This window comes from Rattus rattus, chromosome 10, assembly GCF_011064425.1.
Source record: "Rattus rattus isolate New Zealand chromosome 10, Rrattus_CSIRO_v1, whole genome shotgun sequence".
NCBI lineage: Eukaryota > Metazoa > Chordata > Mammalia > Rodentia > Muridae > Rattus > Rattus rattus.
Window position 1 is genome coordinate 31,340,832 of NC_046163.1, and position 19,950 is coordinate 31,360,781.

The 19,950-nt window shown below is 45.1% G+C and overlaps 1 protein-coding gene across 1 annotated transcript in view; it reads right to left on the reverse strand.

Moving 5' to 3' along the window:
- Positions 1 to 2,598: 2,598 nt before the first annotated feature.
- C10H1orf21 (chromosome 10 C1orf21 homolog) overlaps positions 2,599 to 19,950 on the reverse strand; it is a 96,268-nt gene continuing 78,916 nt past the window's right edge. The window contains exon 3 of the mRNA XM_032914843.1: positions 2,599 to 2,870. Within this exon, the coding sequence (XP_032770734.1) occupies positions 2,790 to 2,870 (81 nt within the window). The 3' untranslated portion in view covers positions 2,599 to 2,789. The remainder of the gene's footprint in view (positions 2,871 to 19,950) is intronic.

Consider the following 19,950-nt stretch of genomic DNA (forward strand, 5'->3'; position numbering starts at 1 on the left):
AGCACATGAGTTCATTTAATACGCATCTCTGAAAGCTGCAGTCTGGTCTGCCCCTGCACACCATGCAGTTTCCAGGTATCCACACTGACGGTGTTCTCTCTAGCAGTATGGAGCAGTTCCCATCCCTGCGGCTATCTCCTAGAACTCAGATCCAAGGGACACGTCTTAAAAACCAGCCCACTTCAGGGTGCTTGCATGGGAAGTGAGTGGCTGTGTGACTAGGTGTCTTGTGGTCTCCAAAGACAGACGGAGTACACAGCAGTGTCAGGCATCAGAGAGGCTGCCTGGGGACGGCCTGGTGACAAGAAGCATGGGTCTCAGGGGGAGACAGTCAGCTGTGCCATCACTCTAACACAGTGAATCCTATGTACATTTACACTGTTCATTTTTCGTTGAAGTGTACATCAAATCTCTGAGTCCTTCCCTAACCCGCTGAGGAAACTCACTGCCATGTGGGTCAAGGGCTTAGTCACTCACAGATACTGGCCTGTGTTAGTCAGGGTTCTCTAAAGGAACAGAACTTAGAGACTGAATGTGTGTGTGTGTGTGCGTGTGTGCATGCATGTATGTATGTATATGTATAGTGTATGTATATATGTGTACACACACACACACACACACACACACACACACACAAAGGAACAAAGGAAGAGGAGATTACAGGCTGTGGTCCAGCTAACTCAACAATAGCTACCTATGAATGAAAAGCTGAAGAACCCAGTAGTTGTTGAGTCCAAGAGCATAGATGCTTGAGCTGGTCTTCAGTATATGCTAGAATCTGGAAAAGTAGGTTCGAATGCCAGCGAGGGAACGGAGAGCAAGCAAAAGCTTCCTTCTGTTATGTCCTTCATACAGGCATTCAGCAGAAGACGTGGCCCACATCAAAAGACCTGAATTAAAAGTTTATCTTCCCACCTCAAGGATCTGGGTTAGAAGTGGATCCTCCCACTTCAAATGATTTAAGAGAGAGAGAGCGAGAGAGCGAGAGAGCGAGAGAGCGAGAGAGCGAGAGAGCGAGAGAGCGAGAGAGCGAGAGAGCGAGAGAGAGAGAGCGAGAACACCCTTCCCAGGTATGCCATTTAGGCTTTAGTTAATTCCAGATGTAGGCAAGCTGAAGACCAGAACAGCCACCACACAAAGCAGTCTGTTTTAATCTCAGGTTTTCAAGGAAGGCTCAACAATGACTTCTGCTATGGGCTTGATACAGCAGTCAGAATGTGGAGGAGGTGACTGTTAAACGTACTTGCATTCCCGGGAATTAACTTGGCCTTAAGTAGATACTACAGCGAAGATTAACAGCCTCTCAAGAAATATAACAAGAGTCTCGTGTGACAAAGTGATTTCGTCGCCAGCATGGAGTGAGCCCTGGGACAGTCTGCGAATGAATCAAAATCTATTTTCTAGTGCACTATTTTGCTAACTCCTTTTAAGACAGCTTCTTTGTCTTTGTAGTTTGGTTTGCCGGGAACTCAGTGAGCAGACCAGCCAGAAACATGTGGCAATCCTCCTGCCTCTGTTCCTAAGTGCTAGAGGATTGCAGTCATGGATGACCATGGCCAGGACATGACTGATTTTAGTAAAATGAGAGTGTCCGTATGTTGGTAAGCCATACTTGATAAACCAACTTGGTTTATCTTCACGTACCTTTGCCTGTGCAGTTGAGGAAATGCACAACTTAACTTTTCAAGTCAAAGATCTCTTAAAATTACATATTATTAGCAGCAATTCTGTAATTAGCACCCGGATTAGGAGAGAGCCTCTGGCTCAATTGTGTCTCTCCCAGTCAGGAGCCACCACTTCAACATAATGCTTTTTTATTACTTGGCTTTTTTTTTATTATTACTTTGCCATATACTTGTAGGCAAAACATTGATTTTATGTCTCTGAGTTTGAAGGAACATCGTGCCTTACCGTTCTGAGCACGGCCCACCCTGATGTGTGTAACACGTACCCTCCCTCATTCATTTTCACGGATGTGCAGCATCCCCATCCAAAGAGTACACCACAGCACGTTACCCATGGCACCGGTGAGGGACACTGGGTTTATCTTCTAAACTGCGATGGACACGTCCCCAGCCCGATGGGAAATGCTTCTCAAGGGCATATACTGGACACCAGCGGTGCTAGAGGGTGAAGTTTGCCTGGTTTCAACTTTACTAGACAGGAAACTGGCTTCCCGGACGTCACGCTGCCCAGTAACCCACAGCAGGGGTTGAGAGCATTAGCTACTCATATTTTGGCTAACTTTTGTATTGTCAGACTTACACTTTTTTTTTTTTTAAATCTAATGCAATGAAATAACTCGATTTTTGAACAGATCAGCCACTCAGGATTCCTCTTCAGGCAAGCGGCTGTTCACATGTGTTAGCCTACTCTCTGGGTTTTGCCATTTTATTTGCAGAATTATTTTCTATATTCTGGAAAACCTACCCAGCCATTTGTGTGTCATTCTCGGCTTTGTGACCGCTATAGTATATTCTGATGGACATATGCTCACAAGCTTAATGCGCCCATGGATTAGAACATTTCTGTAAGATTTGTGCGTTTTTTGTATCTTAATGAACTGCCCCCTCCCCACCTATATGAGAGCCACAAGGCTATCCCTCTGTTTTATTTATTTTACTAACTGGCCTGGAACTGTCAGGTTTGATATGCACTGAGGATGCTCTGAGACCATTTTCTTTGTTTTGTTTTTAACCATCTCAATAACTAAAGCTTTATAATAAGCCCCGATTACCCGAGAGGCAACTGGGGTTTTAGAGACAATCCGGGGAAAGCAGAAAGAGAACTTACTTTGCTCTGGGTTGATGGACGAAGCCAGGGATTTCTTTATTAGTTTTGAGCCTTGTGTTCGAGCTGGCACTTTTTTCCTGAAATGCAAGCACAAGGGTAAGAGGGAAGATAAGAACCTGCGGCCAGGCCATAGCAAGCGTTTTCCTCACGACCTCTGATCTACTAAAGCCCCTCCATCGAAGCTGTGTCCCTCACAAAGACAAAGGTCCTTGCAAAGGTGCTACACAGCACAGGCAGAACCCGCCAGACATTTGAACAAGGAAGGGCTGGAATGAAAGGAGGCGTTGTCTTGGCAACCACTCTGTGTAGAAAACAGCATGCAGCTAGGCTTTAATTACTGGTTTCTAATAGGGAGAGAATGGACAAAAGGTTCCAGTGTCAGGAAGAGGGGACCGGGACAACTGCAGGCACTGTCTACCTGTCCAGGTGAACTGGCTGTCCTGTAAGACAGTAAGATGCAGAGTGTGGGTAGGACGCTAGCTGGGACAAGGACGTCACTGCAAAGGGCTAATAATAGCTTTACTTACAGTAAATGTTGGGACTAGATTCTACTGGATCAATAAAAGTCTTTGGCTTTTAGCTTGACAAGATTATGTACTTCCAGCAGAGCAGGCACATGAGGAAGAGATATTCAAGTATTAAAGTGCTGGTGTACCAGTACCTATACTGTCTCAAAAAGACATCCGTCCTGTGCTTCAGAGACACATGCGACGTGCTTTACACACAGCTCGAAAAACATACCCTTAAAGTGGAAGGAAAGAACATTCTAGACCTCATTAACAGGAGGCTATTCATCCTTAAAGAACTTGAAATGTGGCCAAAATCGAAGAGACCATTATTTAATTTAGGAGCTAAAAAACCACAGTGGGCTAGCTCACCGGCTTCACCTCATGTGGTGTAACCCGAATGTCGTGAAACCCATGGACCCCAAATGGATTCTTCTGTGTCCCCATTTTTCTGAAGAGATGCCATTTCAGTCAGTGATGTTCCAGCAACCTTTATACCAGTTGTTATTTACCATCAAACACAAATGGGCTAACATAATATTACCAACTCTGAAAATAATGGTAATTTCATGTTCTGGAAAAAGGAGAACAATTACCGTTTCCCTACAGGTCACCTTACCTTCTTTACAGTAAAATAGTGTATTATGAACACTGAAGAAGAATAAAATAAGGTTGGTACGATGGTTCAGTGAGTCACAGTCCTCAGTGTACAGGCCTGATGACTTCGTCCCATCCCCAGAAACTACATGCAAGGTGGGAACTAACTCCCAAAGCTCCCTCCACGTACATGCTGTGTTGGCCATGCCCGCTAATGATCAACAGAATAAATTTAAAAACATGTATGAGCTATACACTATTTCCTCTGCTGGGGAACACAGGGAACAACACATAGTTTTGGGTCTTGCACACAGCAGCTACAGTAGCCCAGGCCACGTCCACTGCTACCACTGGGGCTGCGCTGCCTGATAAGGGTCTCAAGTGTCATGCACGGTGCTCAGGACGGAACAGCAGTGTGAAGAAACAGTCCCATCAAGAGACCTGCCTCTCTGTACCTCTTAGAGAAGAGCTGAGAGGAAACCTCCCTCCTGGGAGGGTGGAAAACACAGACTTCTTCCAAGTCGGATACTTTGTCCTTGAAGCTGTGTGTTTTCTTAAACACTGATAAGTAGGCAGGTGTGGTCTGCCACTTCCCCCTCATCGTACAATCTCCTAAATTCCTAGAGCTCAAATGATAACATCATCACTTTCCACATCACAGAGGCAGGGAGCTGGCAAGTCACACGACTGTAACCTGTTTATATTTCACTTACCAAACTACCCAACATAATTATATACCTCTTCAACTCTCCCTTAAAAGCCTATTATACACACTTATATCTGCTATTCATAATATATGTTAAATATATAATTGCTATGTTACGAACAAACTCCCAAATGGCAGGCTCAATGGCAAAACTTTCTACTATGCATTTAAGCTTTTATTTTATAAATTACAACTTATCAAGATCAGTAGTAACAAGTTATCGAGGATTTATTTTGAGGAAGACAGTATTCTAAGGAATTTACATATATGGACATATATGTCATTCATAAGTATTTACATACATTAACTCCTTTTTCATACCCACAACACCTCCCCAAGCTATGAGGCATTTTGTCACTCTTCCTTTTTACCCTCGAGATAGTGAGCCTTCCTTTCCTCACCTCCAGCACAATGAGATTACAGCATATAACACTATTCCTGATCACTTCGTCCCCATTTTATAGATTAGCAAACTGAGGCACCGAGAGATGAAGAACTTAACTGAGTTACATAAGTAACGAGTGGTGAGACTGGAATTTGAACCCCGGCAGCCTGACAGTGAGCTCACACTGTTGGTCACTAGGCCACAAGTTCTCAAATGTCTAGAATCACCACTTCTATCTATAATCTCCAAGTTCTGACACTTCGTTCATATTATTCTGAAATATGCATTGGTTGAAATCTCTGCCCACTCCAAGTTCATAATGGTAGACAGAAAGCCTTTCAACATTACAGATTGTGGTTAACGTCTGAATTTTATCACCAGCAAAACCCAAAACAGACTCCTGTCAATTATTTTCCTCAAAGTGGGAATCTCTCTTCAATCATTTTTTGAGAAAAAGGCATGGCAGATTCCCAGGTTTGAGCATCAGTGGTTTGCCCGCCAGGCGTCTCTGTTGCAAAGGAGCACTGCTCTTCCAGTAGAAGGAGGAGCTGCTAATTCAGCTAACAACTCCATCAACCGTGCTGCTCTTCTTCACGAGGACGCTGTTCTTGGGTAGGCAGAGGAAATGCTTTATGCAGATCTCTTACTGCACTGCGAGGCTGTTAAAAAGAGATGCCTCCAAGCACAGGATTTAATAAAATTAAATTTATATTGCTTCATTGAGCGCATTCTTGAGTGAAAATGGAAATTAGCTGTCTACTGTGAGTCATGATGGGGCGGCCGATACACACTACTGTTAGTGCTCGCTGTTGCTATGATGAAATACCGGAAGCGGTAATTTGTTATAAAAAGAAAAGGGGCTTAATTAGCTCAGTTTGGAAGGTGAAAATCCAAGGTCAGGTAGTCTCATCTGTGTGTTCCTGGTGAGGGTGCCCATCCTGGGCTGGGGAACCCAAGGGCTGTGCACACCACCCTTGGCCTTGGTTCCTTCCTTTCTCACAGAAAAAAGCTTACCGAGTATCTGGTCACGGTGCACACTTCATGTAAATAAAATTACCAGCCTTGTGGGGTCAATTCGCATTTCATAAAACTTCTATAGTATAACTGTAGTTCGGTATATAGATTGCTATAGTCATTTTAATGGTTCCATTGTTTCGAAAATATCTCCCGAACCATTTGGATGTACACAATCCTCATTTTCATCTGTAGATCCCAACCACCATGGCTGTCCCTATGAACCTGCATTTTCTATATTCATATAAGTGACATCACACGGGTGTGGGGGTGGCCATTGGTCTTGGCATCCTTCACCTGGCCTGTTTTTAAGATTTACTCACATGCAACACACATCGGAACTTCGTCTAATTTAAGAGTAACATCCCAGTGTATGAATAGATCATATTTCGCTCACCTAGTCATCACTCGATGGGCAGTTTAGACTGTTTTCAGTTTGGGGCTTTATAAAGAACGATGCCGTGAGCATTCTTGTGTACCCGCGAGTACGCTTTAATCTCTCCTGGGGAGACTCCTGCGAGTGGGACTGTTGGGCTGTACGGTGGTAAGTTTCGTCCCCCGAGGGAACATATTCTCATCCGCAATGCATTATGGGTCCAGGTTCTCCACGTTCCCCCTTCCACACCCACCAACTTCTGAATCACTCCTCCTATTCCCCTGGAAACTGTACCGTTAAAGTTTGACTTTTAAGAATTTGTTCTCATTCTTCCCTATGCTCTCCCAGGACATCCATGCCTTGCCACACACTGGCCCGATATATATACCGGTTGCCTGCACTTATCAAAGAAGGCCAGCTTCACGTTTGTTTAGACACACAATCCACTTGTACACCAGGGTTTGTCTGTCAGGGGACGTGAGGTGCTTTGCCCTTTTGTAGAGGGGAGGGGACAGGAAACAAAACAGGCTGAAGGGGTTGGGAGGGATGGAGACTCATGATCACCGCTGGAGGTGTTAACCCCACAGTGTGCTGGGAGCCATGGGACACCGGCACCAGGAATGAAACTGGGAGGAGCAAGAGACGACCAAGATGTTCTCTTCCTTAGAAGATAAAAAAGGGTTCATTGCTACCTCGCTGTTAAAAACTAAGTACCCTCCCTCCTACCTCAGCTGGGGACAACAGGGTCGGGCGGAAGCCACGGGTCTTCCTCTGTCCACACCCCAACCCTCTGGGATGCTTGCTAGAACACAGACTCTGGGCCCAGGCAGAGCACCCTGAAGAGAGGCTCCGCAGGCCCCGAGAAGTCTGCAGCCGGAAAAGGAGCCCTCGGGCAAATTCTTCAAACATCTGCGCATTCCACTTCAGGGTACAGACGCCTTCATCCTTCGGATTTCCCCCACCTGCCCTCCACAGTTCCTAGGGCTCTGCACAGATACCTCAGCCTGGCCATAGCGACTTGCAAGGGCAGCCACGCCCTAACAACGCTCAATGGCTCCCTCAGCTGGAAGAAGCATCCATTTCCCAGAAGATGCTTGCAAACTACTGTCAGGTAGTGACAAGCTTATTTAAATAACTTAGATTTTCTTTGCCTGGAATAATTTCTTTCTTTAGGAACAGAGCATACTGTCCTGTCAGAGTAAACTTATCATTCCTTTCTCAGTGGCAGAAGACAGCCGAAGCAACTGTAGTAAGGTAGCCGCCAAGAGCTCTTCCTCCCCACTGGCAACGCCCAGAGGGGGAGGGGTGGGGGGGTAGAAAATACCCAGAAGGGCCAATGACTCTCCTAACGTTCTCTCTCACCTCACCTCCTCCATGCGGAAGGAGGCAGCATCTGCTCAGGATGCTCACAGAAATTCACCTGCCAAGGGCTTTAATGCAGAAGAATGGGCATATTTTTCTCTGTCACTTCTTTGTCTCATTCATCTTGCGTGGGTTGACAGAGGTAGCTGTGAGGGTCTCTTTTCCAGTTGGGCTTAAAGTGTAGAGAGGAACCCTCATGGCTTCGAATGCCCAGCCTCAGGGGTTTCTCTCTTCCTTAGAAGTCCCAGTGGTCAGACCGTGAGGTCTGGAGCAAAGTAACAGTTCCTGGAACTGCTACAGCTTTCTGTGGGAGAAATGACACCTGACAAGAAAGGTTTATCCTGTAGATGGTGTCTCTCCCACACCCTGCCTGCCTGTCTGTCTGTCTGTCTGTCTACCTCCATATCTGAATCACTTCATTTCAGAAAGCCCATGGAAACTATGAAAAAACAAAACAAAACAAAACACTTTGCCAAGTCAAGAAAATTTGGGGCACATATGCACATTTGAAAAACAGGAATATATTCAGATACAAAATAATTTCACCCCAGGAGGGTGTATTTCATAGAATGCCAAGTCTGTAAAACACCTCCTGTGACATCACATATTTGATTTCTCACATAATATTAAAATGGAAAAGGACACTCTCTCTTTTTAGATAGCTTGTCTTCTGCATGCTTGTGATGAGCTGAGCCACTCCAGTTCCCCAGAATTACCGCATGTTGGGGTATCGAGATGTCCACTCCATCAGCCGCAGCTATTAAATGTGGTCCAATCAGCATCAGAACAATAGCACGAAGCCCCAAACGTCACTGTCATTGCTTAGGAACAGAGCTTTCTAGACTTCTCAGTATTTTGTTAAAGTCATTTACTGGTGATGAAGTTAAAATGTGAAGTCTCAGCTTTTTTGCAATTCTTTCCCCATAAATGAAGAATTCGGCCATGCATCCCACCTCACAGCAAACAAATGTGAAGGGGGGAAAAGCGATTTTCAGGCATCCCAATGCTCTCCCTGCAGTTGCTTTTTAAGGCAGACCGGAAACATCTAAAACAATCTTGTAAGTTAAACAGCCACAGGAAATAGCTCGGAACAGATTTAATTGTATATCAACAAATTTAGAACAAAGTCATTAAGTCACTATGTTGGTAATTAAAAGAAACAAGCTACAGTGTTACCAAATCCTACTGACAATTCTAAGTTAAGGATATTTTTAAAGGACGCTTCTTCTGCAGGTTTTTTTCAAAGTGTACACATATATTGGATCTATGTTCAGTTTTTTCCCCATGATGTTTTTATCAGCTAGGGAGAGGTAGCTTGTGCTGTGTAACAAATGGCCTCTAATATCAGGAGATTAACAGAAGAAAGTTTACCTCCTGTCCCGCTCCTTAGTCCGCGCAGGGCACTCAGGCTGAGGCTCCTCCCATCAATAGGACTTCAAACTTACTCTGCTGGAGGTCATCAAAGTTAAATCCTCATTTTCCTTGGCCATAATATGTTACAGAACATATACAGTCATAAGTAGGTGAAACATGAGATCAGACAGGTCTACAATGTGAGTCATAAGTCAGATCGATATGAAACACAAGTATTCTGTTGCTTTGGTTTCATAACCTTTTGGAGAGGTCACAGATGCTGCTTGCTGGCTCACTCCTCATGGCTTACTCAGCCTGCTCTCTTATAGAACTCAGGACCACCAGCCCAGGGATGGATTAGGCCTCCTCCATTGGTCACAGCTGGATCTCATGGAGGCATTTCCTTAACTGAGGCTTAACACGCACGCACGCACGCACGCACGCACGCACGGGATCGAGCACAGTCTTACAACACAGTGTAGCCCAGAGATGCTTCGAGGAGAACTGGATTAACTGCCACATTTCTAGTTTTTATAAGTGTATGCATATTACTACCTAACACAAATGATAGAATTTTCCCTTTCTGAACAGTCTGATGCATAATGTAACAAATACCATTAGTTGTATTAAAATGTGAAATTTTAAAGAAATACAGAAAAATGTCACTGCAAATTTGAACTGAATCAAAATACCATCCAAAATTCAGAACGGACTAAAGCACTTGGATGTGCGACCAGGGTGGCTAGCTAAATTGTGTCAAATGCAATCTGGACATAACATGTGTAGTTCATGCATTCCAGAAAAGTTCATAGAAAGCATGGACAGTCACACTCCATTGCTCCTTTTCCTTGAAACAAAACAAAATACACAGGAATGAGGGTCCCATTCACTGTGATCTTCATCAACAGGGTCAAAGGTCTTAGGAATTCAACCGTCTACTCTGCCTGTGTCCCTGTTCACAGCTGGTGTAGCATAAGTACCACCTGAGAGTCTGCTACATGCCTCCAGGCTTGGAAGAGAAATGAAAGATTCTGGATTTTATTCTACAGACATAATGGGGACTTCTGAAGTGTTTTAAGCAGGGACGTTAGATGACTAGATATGAGTTCCAGAAGCATCTCAGTAGAGCAGGAGAAGCAGAGGCAGGTTGCTTCCTGAGGACTCTGATGCAGGAATCCTGGTGCGGTCTTTTGACCAACTGTACAGAATGAGCCTCATCGTAGAGAAGACGCTAGACTGTGAAGTGAGAAGACCGCGGTATGTAGGCGTGGATGGAAAGAGTAGAGGGGAAGGAGTGGGGCCCGGAGATGCTGAGAGAACTAGGACTCCTTCAGAGACAAGAGTCAGAAAGTCCATTTGATCCCCTCAAGCCAGTAAGGAATGTATTGGATTACACCTAAGGGGAATGGATCTGATCGCACCTGGCTTCATGCAGGTAGTAAAGTCTGTCTGTCGGTCTGTCCGTCTGTCTTTGCTTATCATCGTGGTTTAATTTATTCCCTGACCCCACCAGTTCCAGATTCAATCCTTCCAACTCCATGGCCCATAAGGCAAATCTCTCCTGTGGTCCCAGTTACAAGAACAGTCGGAAAGCATTGAGATTGGCCACTTCCGTGATGGTGGTGATGTCATAGAAGGACAGAGGACTTTGCTGGGAAAAGAGAATGCAATGGTCAGCACAGCATTTGCTCTTCTGCTTACGGTCTCTCTGTAATACAAATCCTTTCTATTAAGATGCACGTAAATGTTTATGTAAAATATACTATTAAAAGACAATCTATGCAACACAGCCCTTACAGTGAGTGTATGCTATACACATATGAGAGGTCTGAGTTTAGAACTGGGAGAACAAAGATTTCTTTTTTTCCCCCTTTCTCCCCATAACTCTTAAATTTATTTTAACAGATATAAAAATGCACACCTTTGGGAGGCCCTGTTTTCTAGTTCTTTTTAGAGATTTAGCTCTTTTCAATTTAGTTCCCTCTTCCCACATTTCCCCCCTCGGAAGTCTGAGCCCACAAGAAACCCTTTCTCATAGCACCCTCCTTTTCTGGCTCTCTAGCTCATAGAAACGTCAGATCTGCTGTGCTATAATTATCTTACAGAGTGGATGAAGTTTGTCACTGGATTCCCAACAGTCGTGCGCTCGATAATCAAATCTGGCAGCGTTCCATTACATAAGGACCCACAGCCAAGGCTTTAGGTGAAGTCTGGTTGTAGGTATTGACTAGGCTGAAAAAGCTCTTCATGACGAACATTCACAGTGCTTAGGCTGTACAGAGCAAGCATGCCTCTTCCCTCCCCCACTTCGTTTAGAGAAGCGCAGAGCCAGAAATTAGTGGCGCTCACCTTGACATGCTTAAAAGGTATGCTGAGCCTTGTTTCTTCATTAGTTTAGTTACCCAGCCTTCCAGAAGCTTCCAGCAAAGCTCCTGTATTGTCTTTTTCTACAGTGGCCCCCAAATTTGGTGCACACCCCGGAAAGAAACCCGAGGGGAGGATTTACAGAGGGTGGAATGGACAGTGGTGGGTCTGTGCAGTATGGCATAGTGGCCGGTTGGGGAGGAGGCGTGTAACGCGTCCGGCCTAACTGAGGATCAATGTTAGGAGACTTTCCGATTAGGACTTCGTCCCTGAAAATGGAGTCAAGGCTTGCTAAACTGACCCCTGCGCTAAGGCTGCTGATCACACTGTTCTCCGCTTTCTGCATGCCCTTGAGGTCCAGCTGAGGTAAGCCAGGTAAGCAGGGAAGCTAATAGGCTGAAATGAATAGTGTTAGATGGTCTATGAGCTCCAGGGTACACTACAGCTGCAACCAATGTGACCGACCGACACGGACGATGGCTTACAGCCCTTTGCCATAAAGGCACCTTCGAATGGTTAGCCTCGCTAAGTTGCCTGCTCCCATCATGCATCTGGCTCATGACATGCTTAGAAACCTCAGGTAAGAATTCCTCTATTCTTGGAAATCCTGACTTTCCTGGACTGTTGCCTAAAGCCCATGAATGTCTTCCTCCATTAGAATGTGAACATAAATAAGCTATCCACAATCCCACCCACGCCCCCTGGGTGACGTCACTGTCTGTGCAAAACCACATTCTCCTGGAGTGCGTACGATCTTCTGTCATTTGTTCAGGTGACGGACACCTCTCTCTCAGGGCTGGTGCTTAAATGTACATCATCCTCTTCCTTTCTTCTCTTGAGTGCATGTGCACACACGCACTCACACATACACAGGCCTGTGTGTGCATTTATGCTAGAAGTCATTTGTGCTAGAAGCCCAAGGTTGACTTGGGAGTGTTCTTTAATCTTTTCTCACTTTATTTATTAAGGCACGGTCTCTCCTCTGAACCCAGAGCTGACCAATATGGCTACCTACCCAGCTTGCTCCAGGGAGCCTTCCTCTCTACCTTCCAAGTGCTGAAATTATAAGACCTCCGTTTATGTTTACGTGGGCTCTGGAGTACATTTTGGTTCTCATACTTCTGTGGCAAGCACTAAACTATCTCCCCCAGGGCTCTTATCTTAAAAGAGGAACAGCAACATAACCCCCCTTGCTTCACACGGCCTTGTCTTCTCCCATGAGGCATAAGTCAAGACTACGGCTGCTTGCAGGAGAGGTGCCTGGGCGACAGACTCATCAGGCTGAAACCCCTCCTACCCAGGACACTAGAGAAAGATTAGTTTTCCGAGAGTCCGTCTGCTGAATCCCTCATTCCTTATCTCTAGAACTCAGCAAGAATCTTCCTCTCTTTGAGTAAAAAAGTAAAAATAAAACAAAATGAAAGTGCAGGCTTATGGGCGTCAATCGACTACTGGGACACAAAGATAAGGTTGCTTGGTTCACCAAGGCATCTCTTGGCAGGCTTAACTATGATGATCTTTGCTGTGACCTTTAGATTTCAATATAGATTATTAGTTCAGATGTAGCTGCACGTATTTACAGTGACACGGCATGAGAGAGGCAATATTAATTTGCAACATTCATGACATAATTTAAACTTTTCTGGCGCTCTGACATTGATGTTTTCAATCACGAAGTCTCACCGGTATTTTCAATGCTGTTGAAATGCTGTCTCGCTGTTTTCGGGCGTATCATCCTCCCCTTGAGCATGTGCAGTAAGATGCACTTTGACCCTTTAAGGCTAAGTCCCTAGTACGGTACACCCTGCCACTCACTGTGCTCTCCTTTCAAAGTAACTGTTGGAAGCTGCCTATGCCAGTGTGCTGGCTCATGCCTACAATCTTAGCACATGGGGAGGCAGGAGGATCAGATGTTCAAGATCATTCTTAACTGTATCTCAACTTCAAGGCCAGCCTGTCTTACACGAGACCTTACAACACTGCCAATCTCTTCCCAGCAAGGACTGTTTCTGAGGTCCCACCAAGGGTCATGACTAAACTAGGTATTTTTTTCTTTTAGGAAAAACCAACACATGAAAAACTATGACCTGCTGGAAAGGATTTAAAACGTCCAAAGGAACCACACAAAACACGTCACTGTTTTAGGCTGCATCCCCCGCCCCCAACCCCCAAGTCTCTTCAAAACAAATGTGTGCTTGTTCCTCTGAGACTCAAAGAGAAGACAGCCTCCGCTTTTCCAAACAGACACAAACCATAATGTAAGAGGAACTTACCATGTAAGTGGCTGAAAGAACAGCTTCTGATTAAAACCCAAAGTTTCACGGTATAATTTAATTGATATGTTGGAGACCTCACGCCACTCTGCAAAATCTCGACAGTATGTTGCCGACACGAAGGCTCACACAGAGCACCACGTCTGTGGTCTAATCGTCTTTGGGGGGCACCAAAAGACAACATGTACGTTGGGTCTTCGTGCCTAATGCATGGTCTCACTTTCCCCTCCTGTGCTCGCTGCTCTCTGATTTCAGGCTACCAAAGATAAACTTCTAGACAATGCTTCATTTGCTTCTGACATGAGAGCATGCGTATTTAACTGATGTTCCCAGGGAAATTCAACAAAGGAAAGCCAGAGACACTGACTCTGCCTTACTGAAGGTTTCTCAACGCCAGAAAGGCAGTAACAAGGATAAAAATAATGGCTAGCATTGACGACGTCTTTCCCTTGTCAAGCATCACATTAACCCCTAGGCTCTAACTGATTTAGATACAGATGAAATCCAATCACAGGACTCAGTGGGCTCAGTAAATGTCGGCCATTATTCTTACTATTACTGTTTATTTAATTTGTATCAGTTCTTCTGACAACTACATAAGGTGAGGATAAGACAGAGGCCATTAAAGAACTGGATTCTAAGATAACAGGAATCCACGGTGAAGGAGTGGCCCCGAATGGACATCTCCTTCAATCCATACTTGGCGTTACTTGGAGGATGAGGGAAGGAGGAGTCCTCTCCTTTTCAAAGCTCCCTTTTATGTTCTAATATCCAAAGGTGAGACCAAGGCCTGGATGACAGGCTCATTTTTAAGGACAGAGTCCTTAGGTCACTGCTTAGAAGCTGTAACTGCCTTTCCAGGCCCAAACAAGTCAAGGCCCAGAACACGAAGGGTCAATGAGCTCTGAGGAACAAGGAGGAGAGACCAGAGACAACTTAAAGAGCACACCCCCTCTGAAGAGTGCAACTCATGACGCATACCTATCCTGCCATATAGTAGAACTACTTCCTAAATATTTAGGCATTTTGTGAGCCAACTACAACACAGAAATTGACATCATAATCAAAGCCTGCCCCTCCCTCCTTTAAGCTGTTTCATCAACTCTCGTTCTGTAGAGGCATAATTTAATACATAGTATCTGTTTGCTCTAGCCACCTAGGCTGCTGTTTTATAATCACCAGGCTAGAGTGACTTTAAATAATTATGTGGCAATGTTTCCCTCAAGTATCCTTTATCTGTGCTGAACAGGAAATGGGAGAAGTGTCAACTGGCACTGCCTGCTCTTACCCAAGTAAGGACCCACCCACTACGCTGCTTCAGAGCCACCTGATGGCTCCTCAATGACCTCCACAGATTGTGAGCACGTTACTGTGTAAGCAAGACACAGTAGTCCAGCCCAACGCCCCAGACTACGAAAAAAGGTAAGGAAGACGCCAAGATGACACTGACACCCTCTGGGGTGGAACCTCTCCTTCCGTTTTTGTCCTAAGAGACAGTCATCACTCTTGATCCATCTGCCTCTTCTTAAAGCCTCGGTTAAATGCCTCCATCCAAGTCCTTTAAAACCAGCAGTCATACTCTGTGTTTATATACAGATGTGATAGACTTGTTGCTGTGACAAATATCTGAAAGAAAGAACTTAAAAGGGAAAAGATTTATTTTTGGTCCACAGCCCTGGAACCTTTAGAGCAAGGTCAGCTGAATTCATTGCTTTGGTCTTGGGGGGAGACGGCACCGTGGCAACTGAAATTTATACAGAGAAAGCCACTCATTTCATAGTGTCCAGAAAGCAGACAGGCAGGCAGGGGCCAGGGACAAGGTACCCCTTAAAGACACGCTCCTGGTGACGACTTCCTCCCACCAGTTCCTATCACCCACCATTAATACCATAAAATCAGAATCCATCCTGAGCTAATCTACTGATCAGCTCAGAGCCTTCGGGAGACAGGTCATATCCAAGCCACAACAGCAGACAGCAACAGCAGTCACTCCATGTCTGCCGAGTGGATTCGTGATCGTTCGCTTTTCTTGTTTGCTACACTGTTCGGTAACAATAATTCCATTTGAAATAAATCTGGGCCCAGAAAAGGATGGAGAATCTTGAGGGTGATCCTTAGAACAGAGACGCAGGGTTGGTCTCTTTACTGTACCCTTGACTAACGCTCTGAGTACAGGAGAGCGGGAGAGAAAAGAAAAGCAAGCCGGAAAGAGATAGCATTTACCAAAGTTCATGGCACCATCCCTCCTCCCCTTTAAGCTAGGCTATGAGAGGTTCGTGGTGGGGTTTTCTCCTCAAAAAAACATGTTTCGAGTTATTTCAAGGTGCTGTTACCCGTTTCACAGAGGAACACAGCCTGTCCCACGGCAGCAAGGAACTTCCTTGAGATCACAACATCCAGAGACAGTGGCTTCGGAGACTGAATCTTGGTCATTCTCCAAAGAAGGTTATGTATGAAGATTTCCCTAGCCCACGTTAGGAAGCTTTCGCTGCCTGGTTACTTCTCTTTCCTAAACGGATGACCAAGTGGAGGGGGGATTCTCTCTCTGCAGTCAACCAAAGTAGAAGCGAGGAATAGAGGATACCCAGGGTTGCAGAAATATCATTTTGGACATATCTTAACAGGAAGCAATTTTGCTAGGTTATACAATAATCCCCTGCTGGTAGCTATCTGTGACATGCAGATTGGGAATAATGCCCACAATTGCCCATTTAATTTGACATGTAAAAACAACACGTTTCAAAGAAAATAAAAGAAGCCAGGATTGGCTTCATGGTTCGCCTGTCTAAAATTAGACATGCTAGGGGGCACTGCTGAACAAGTGTACAGGTTTTGTTCATTTGCTTTGAATTGTGCAGTGTGTTAGTTCATTCTTTTTTTTTTTTTTTTTAATTGAAATTTGCTTGGCTCCAGTCTGGTAAGTGTTAATTAACAAGATATTTTGCAACAGAAGACATTTAAGAAAATAGTCTCATTCATCCTATTTCCAGGGACTTTCTTATTTGTGCAGAAGCATCAGTCACTGTGTCTTTCTCCTCACATGTCCGGGAACTTAATGAGAAGACAATGGCATACAGGTGGTAAACCGAGGGTGTGAGGCTTGCCTTGTGCAGTAGGTAACAGAATGTGTGACATAAAAGACGAACAGAGTCAAGCTTAGTGGCCCCAAAGTATTATCGGTCAGGAGACCTTGTCCTGACCTCTTGCACACTTGTCCCTAAGTCACGATGTGGGAAACACACAGGGAAAGAAGGAGAGAATGGTGTGGTGTGTATGCTGGGCTTCTAGCAGGCTGTTCAACACCACTCTTGCCAAGGAACTAAATAAACAAGGCAGGATAAAACCTGGTGGTGTCACTGCCTTCATCGTTCATGTCTCCCGAGCTTTGGGGCACCTCCTTACCTCTGGAAGTACAGTTGATAATCACCCAAGGAGTATCTAGCTAAGGATTGGCATTGCCTAACCTTCCGAATCCCTCTTTAGGGCTGAAGACCCCAGGATCAGAGTAATCCAGGTGTCTTACTATCAGTTGTTTACAATATTCTTGTCGCCATTCCCAAGATGCCAATGATTTCTTCTAAATCTCAGGAGCAACACAGCCTGGAGAGAAAGCCCTCTCCTGCAGATGAGGACACTTACCCACCAGAGGATATCCCTGGTAAGGAACGTGATTAGTTGTTTCCTGAGAGCCATCTTGTCCCCTCCAGCAATAAGGAGTTCTTTGGACTACCTCACAGGACTAGAATAGAAGCAAGGATGGACCAGACCATATCTTAGGCTTCACTACAGAGGCTCTTCTGTCTGCGTTCTTCAGGAGGAAACCTGAGGCTCATGTCAGTATCCTGAAGATGAGTTTCGACACATCTATGCCCTCTCTCTGTTTCTCCTGCCAGGCACACTGATTAAATCCCTACTCATGTTATCTGAGTGGCTACCAAGTCTAGTCCTACAAGACCCCTAAAGCTGGGTTTGCCCTAAAACTGATTACGAATGACACAAATTTAATTACACTGGCTCATTCTTAATTGGAAACCTCCCCAACACATCAGAGGCTAAGTGACAAGCGGGACTAACTTCGAAGACCAAATAATTAGGAACTAAGCACACATCCACCACATTCCTGTCTCTGAACTCTCACTGGTGGTGTAAGAAATTATTTACTGTAGAACGCTAAGCTCCAATATAAAGTAATTTTAGCAGCACATGGCTAGTGGGCTTTTTTTCCCTTAACTGGTAAAGATACCTGATTCCATAATCAGTTTTCAGTACCTCCTCAAAAGTAAGAGAGGGACGGTCATTTGTATGGGCTAGAAGGCTCTGCGTAGATAAAAGGCAGCATACTAAGGTACCATCAGATCCACAGGAAACTCCATTTCCCCAAATTCAAGAAGTCAGAAAGGACTAATGACGATCTGTGCTCCCTATGAACAAACTAAAGCCCATGCTGGCCCCCAGGTTCAGTATCTCAAGTGCCTGCGACACATTTCAGAGTCCATGCCAGCACCCGAAGAGCTTTTCTTACCTCCTCCCTGCCCTCAACTTTCTCAGCTCACTGGCTTCCCTCCAGTTAGCCACTCATTCTCCTTACAGCCCTGCTATTTCTCTGTTTTAATGCTTTCTCTCCTGGTCTTTCTCTGTCTCTCCCTTTCCCTCCCCTACCGTGCTCTACTCTCTCTGACTCCAACACCCCTTTGCTCCTGCTTCTTTCCTAAGCAGGTCCAGTCTGCTCCTTTCTCTCTCTGCTCTAGAACCTTCCAGATGCCTCCAGCTGTTCTTTCTTCTCCCAGATCTACAGAAACAACCTTCCTCTTAACTATACCACGGGAGCAGTCACGCCATCAGTTTATAAAGGCATCAGTACCATACCTTAGGGGAAGTAACGTCTTTCTGCATAGCACTGATATCTTAAGACAGCCTCCAAAGTAGTGTTAAGCAGAAGGATCCCAGGGAACATGTGCTGGTCGACCCCTGACCAGAGGAATCAGATCTAGCCAGGGTCACAGAGGCACTCCTCTGTAGTGCAGGGGAGATACCATTACATCACTCTTGAAGCTGAGAGTGAACAGCAAAGCTTCGCCTCCTTTTCTTTGTGTAATTGCTGCTGTGACCTGACAGTTTTTGGAACACGGGGGCCCAGTGGCTTTTCTCCCTACGCCCCACCACACCATAGGAGTCCCTTCCTTTGCTGCTTTGTCTGGAACTCTTTAATTTGTTCTTGGAAATAGTTTCCCCCAGCGTACACAACATAGCTCTTTTCAGCTGGCAATAATAAAACTTCTATTTTGATGAGTATACTAAAAAAGGGTTTTGGTGGGTGAAAGCTACTCCTAGATGATCAAAAATAAAGAAAGAAAAGGCAAGCCATAGAGGGAATCCACCCCTAGAGGGTCAGATTTCAAGAAATTGTGAAAAGTATAGCCACTCACCAGACTAAGTTAGACTCCTTAGAACCTAAAGTGACATTTAGGGAGCCACTGAGAAAATTCAGGCGAGAAGTGATTGGGTGGGGACTGGAGAGAAGGTCTGTGATCAGATTATGCCTGTGACCAAATCATAACAGTTGAAACTACAATGCCAAGCATGGTCTCCATGCTGCCACTGGGAGTATTTGCCAACCAGATTAGAGCTGAACAGAAATTTGGTGTTCTCTCACTTGGAGGCAGGGCAGTGCTCATGGCTATGCCTCTGTTCTGGGTACAGGGATGGTTGTTAGAAGTCCTCAGGCTAGGCAAACCCAATGTTTCACAGTTCATTCTATTCTATAAGTAGCAATGATTAATGTTGTTATTTGTGAGTGGGGTGTGTGTGTGTGTGTGTGTGTGTGTGTGTGTGTGTGTGTACGCACTTGTATGTATGAATGCTAGTGCATGTGTGTCACAGCACATGTGTGAGGGACACAAGACAACTTTTCGTGTTGGCCCATGTCTGTGTCTTCTACCTTGCCTGAGACAGGGTCTGGAGAGTACACGTGTGAAGATTCTCCTATGTCCACCTCCTACCTCCTCACAGGAGGGATGTGATTAAAGACGCCTCATTGCAGTTCCAGCTTTTCCATGGACTCCAGAGATTTGAACTCAGGACCTCGTGCTTACATGGCAAGTACTTTTCTCCACAGAGCGAGCCATCTCCTTAGCCTCCTGATTTAGTCTAAATCTGGAAGATGCCTTTGTCAAAGTGACCTCCATTAAAATCAGAGGTTTCTACAAAAGCTGTACGTGGAC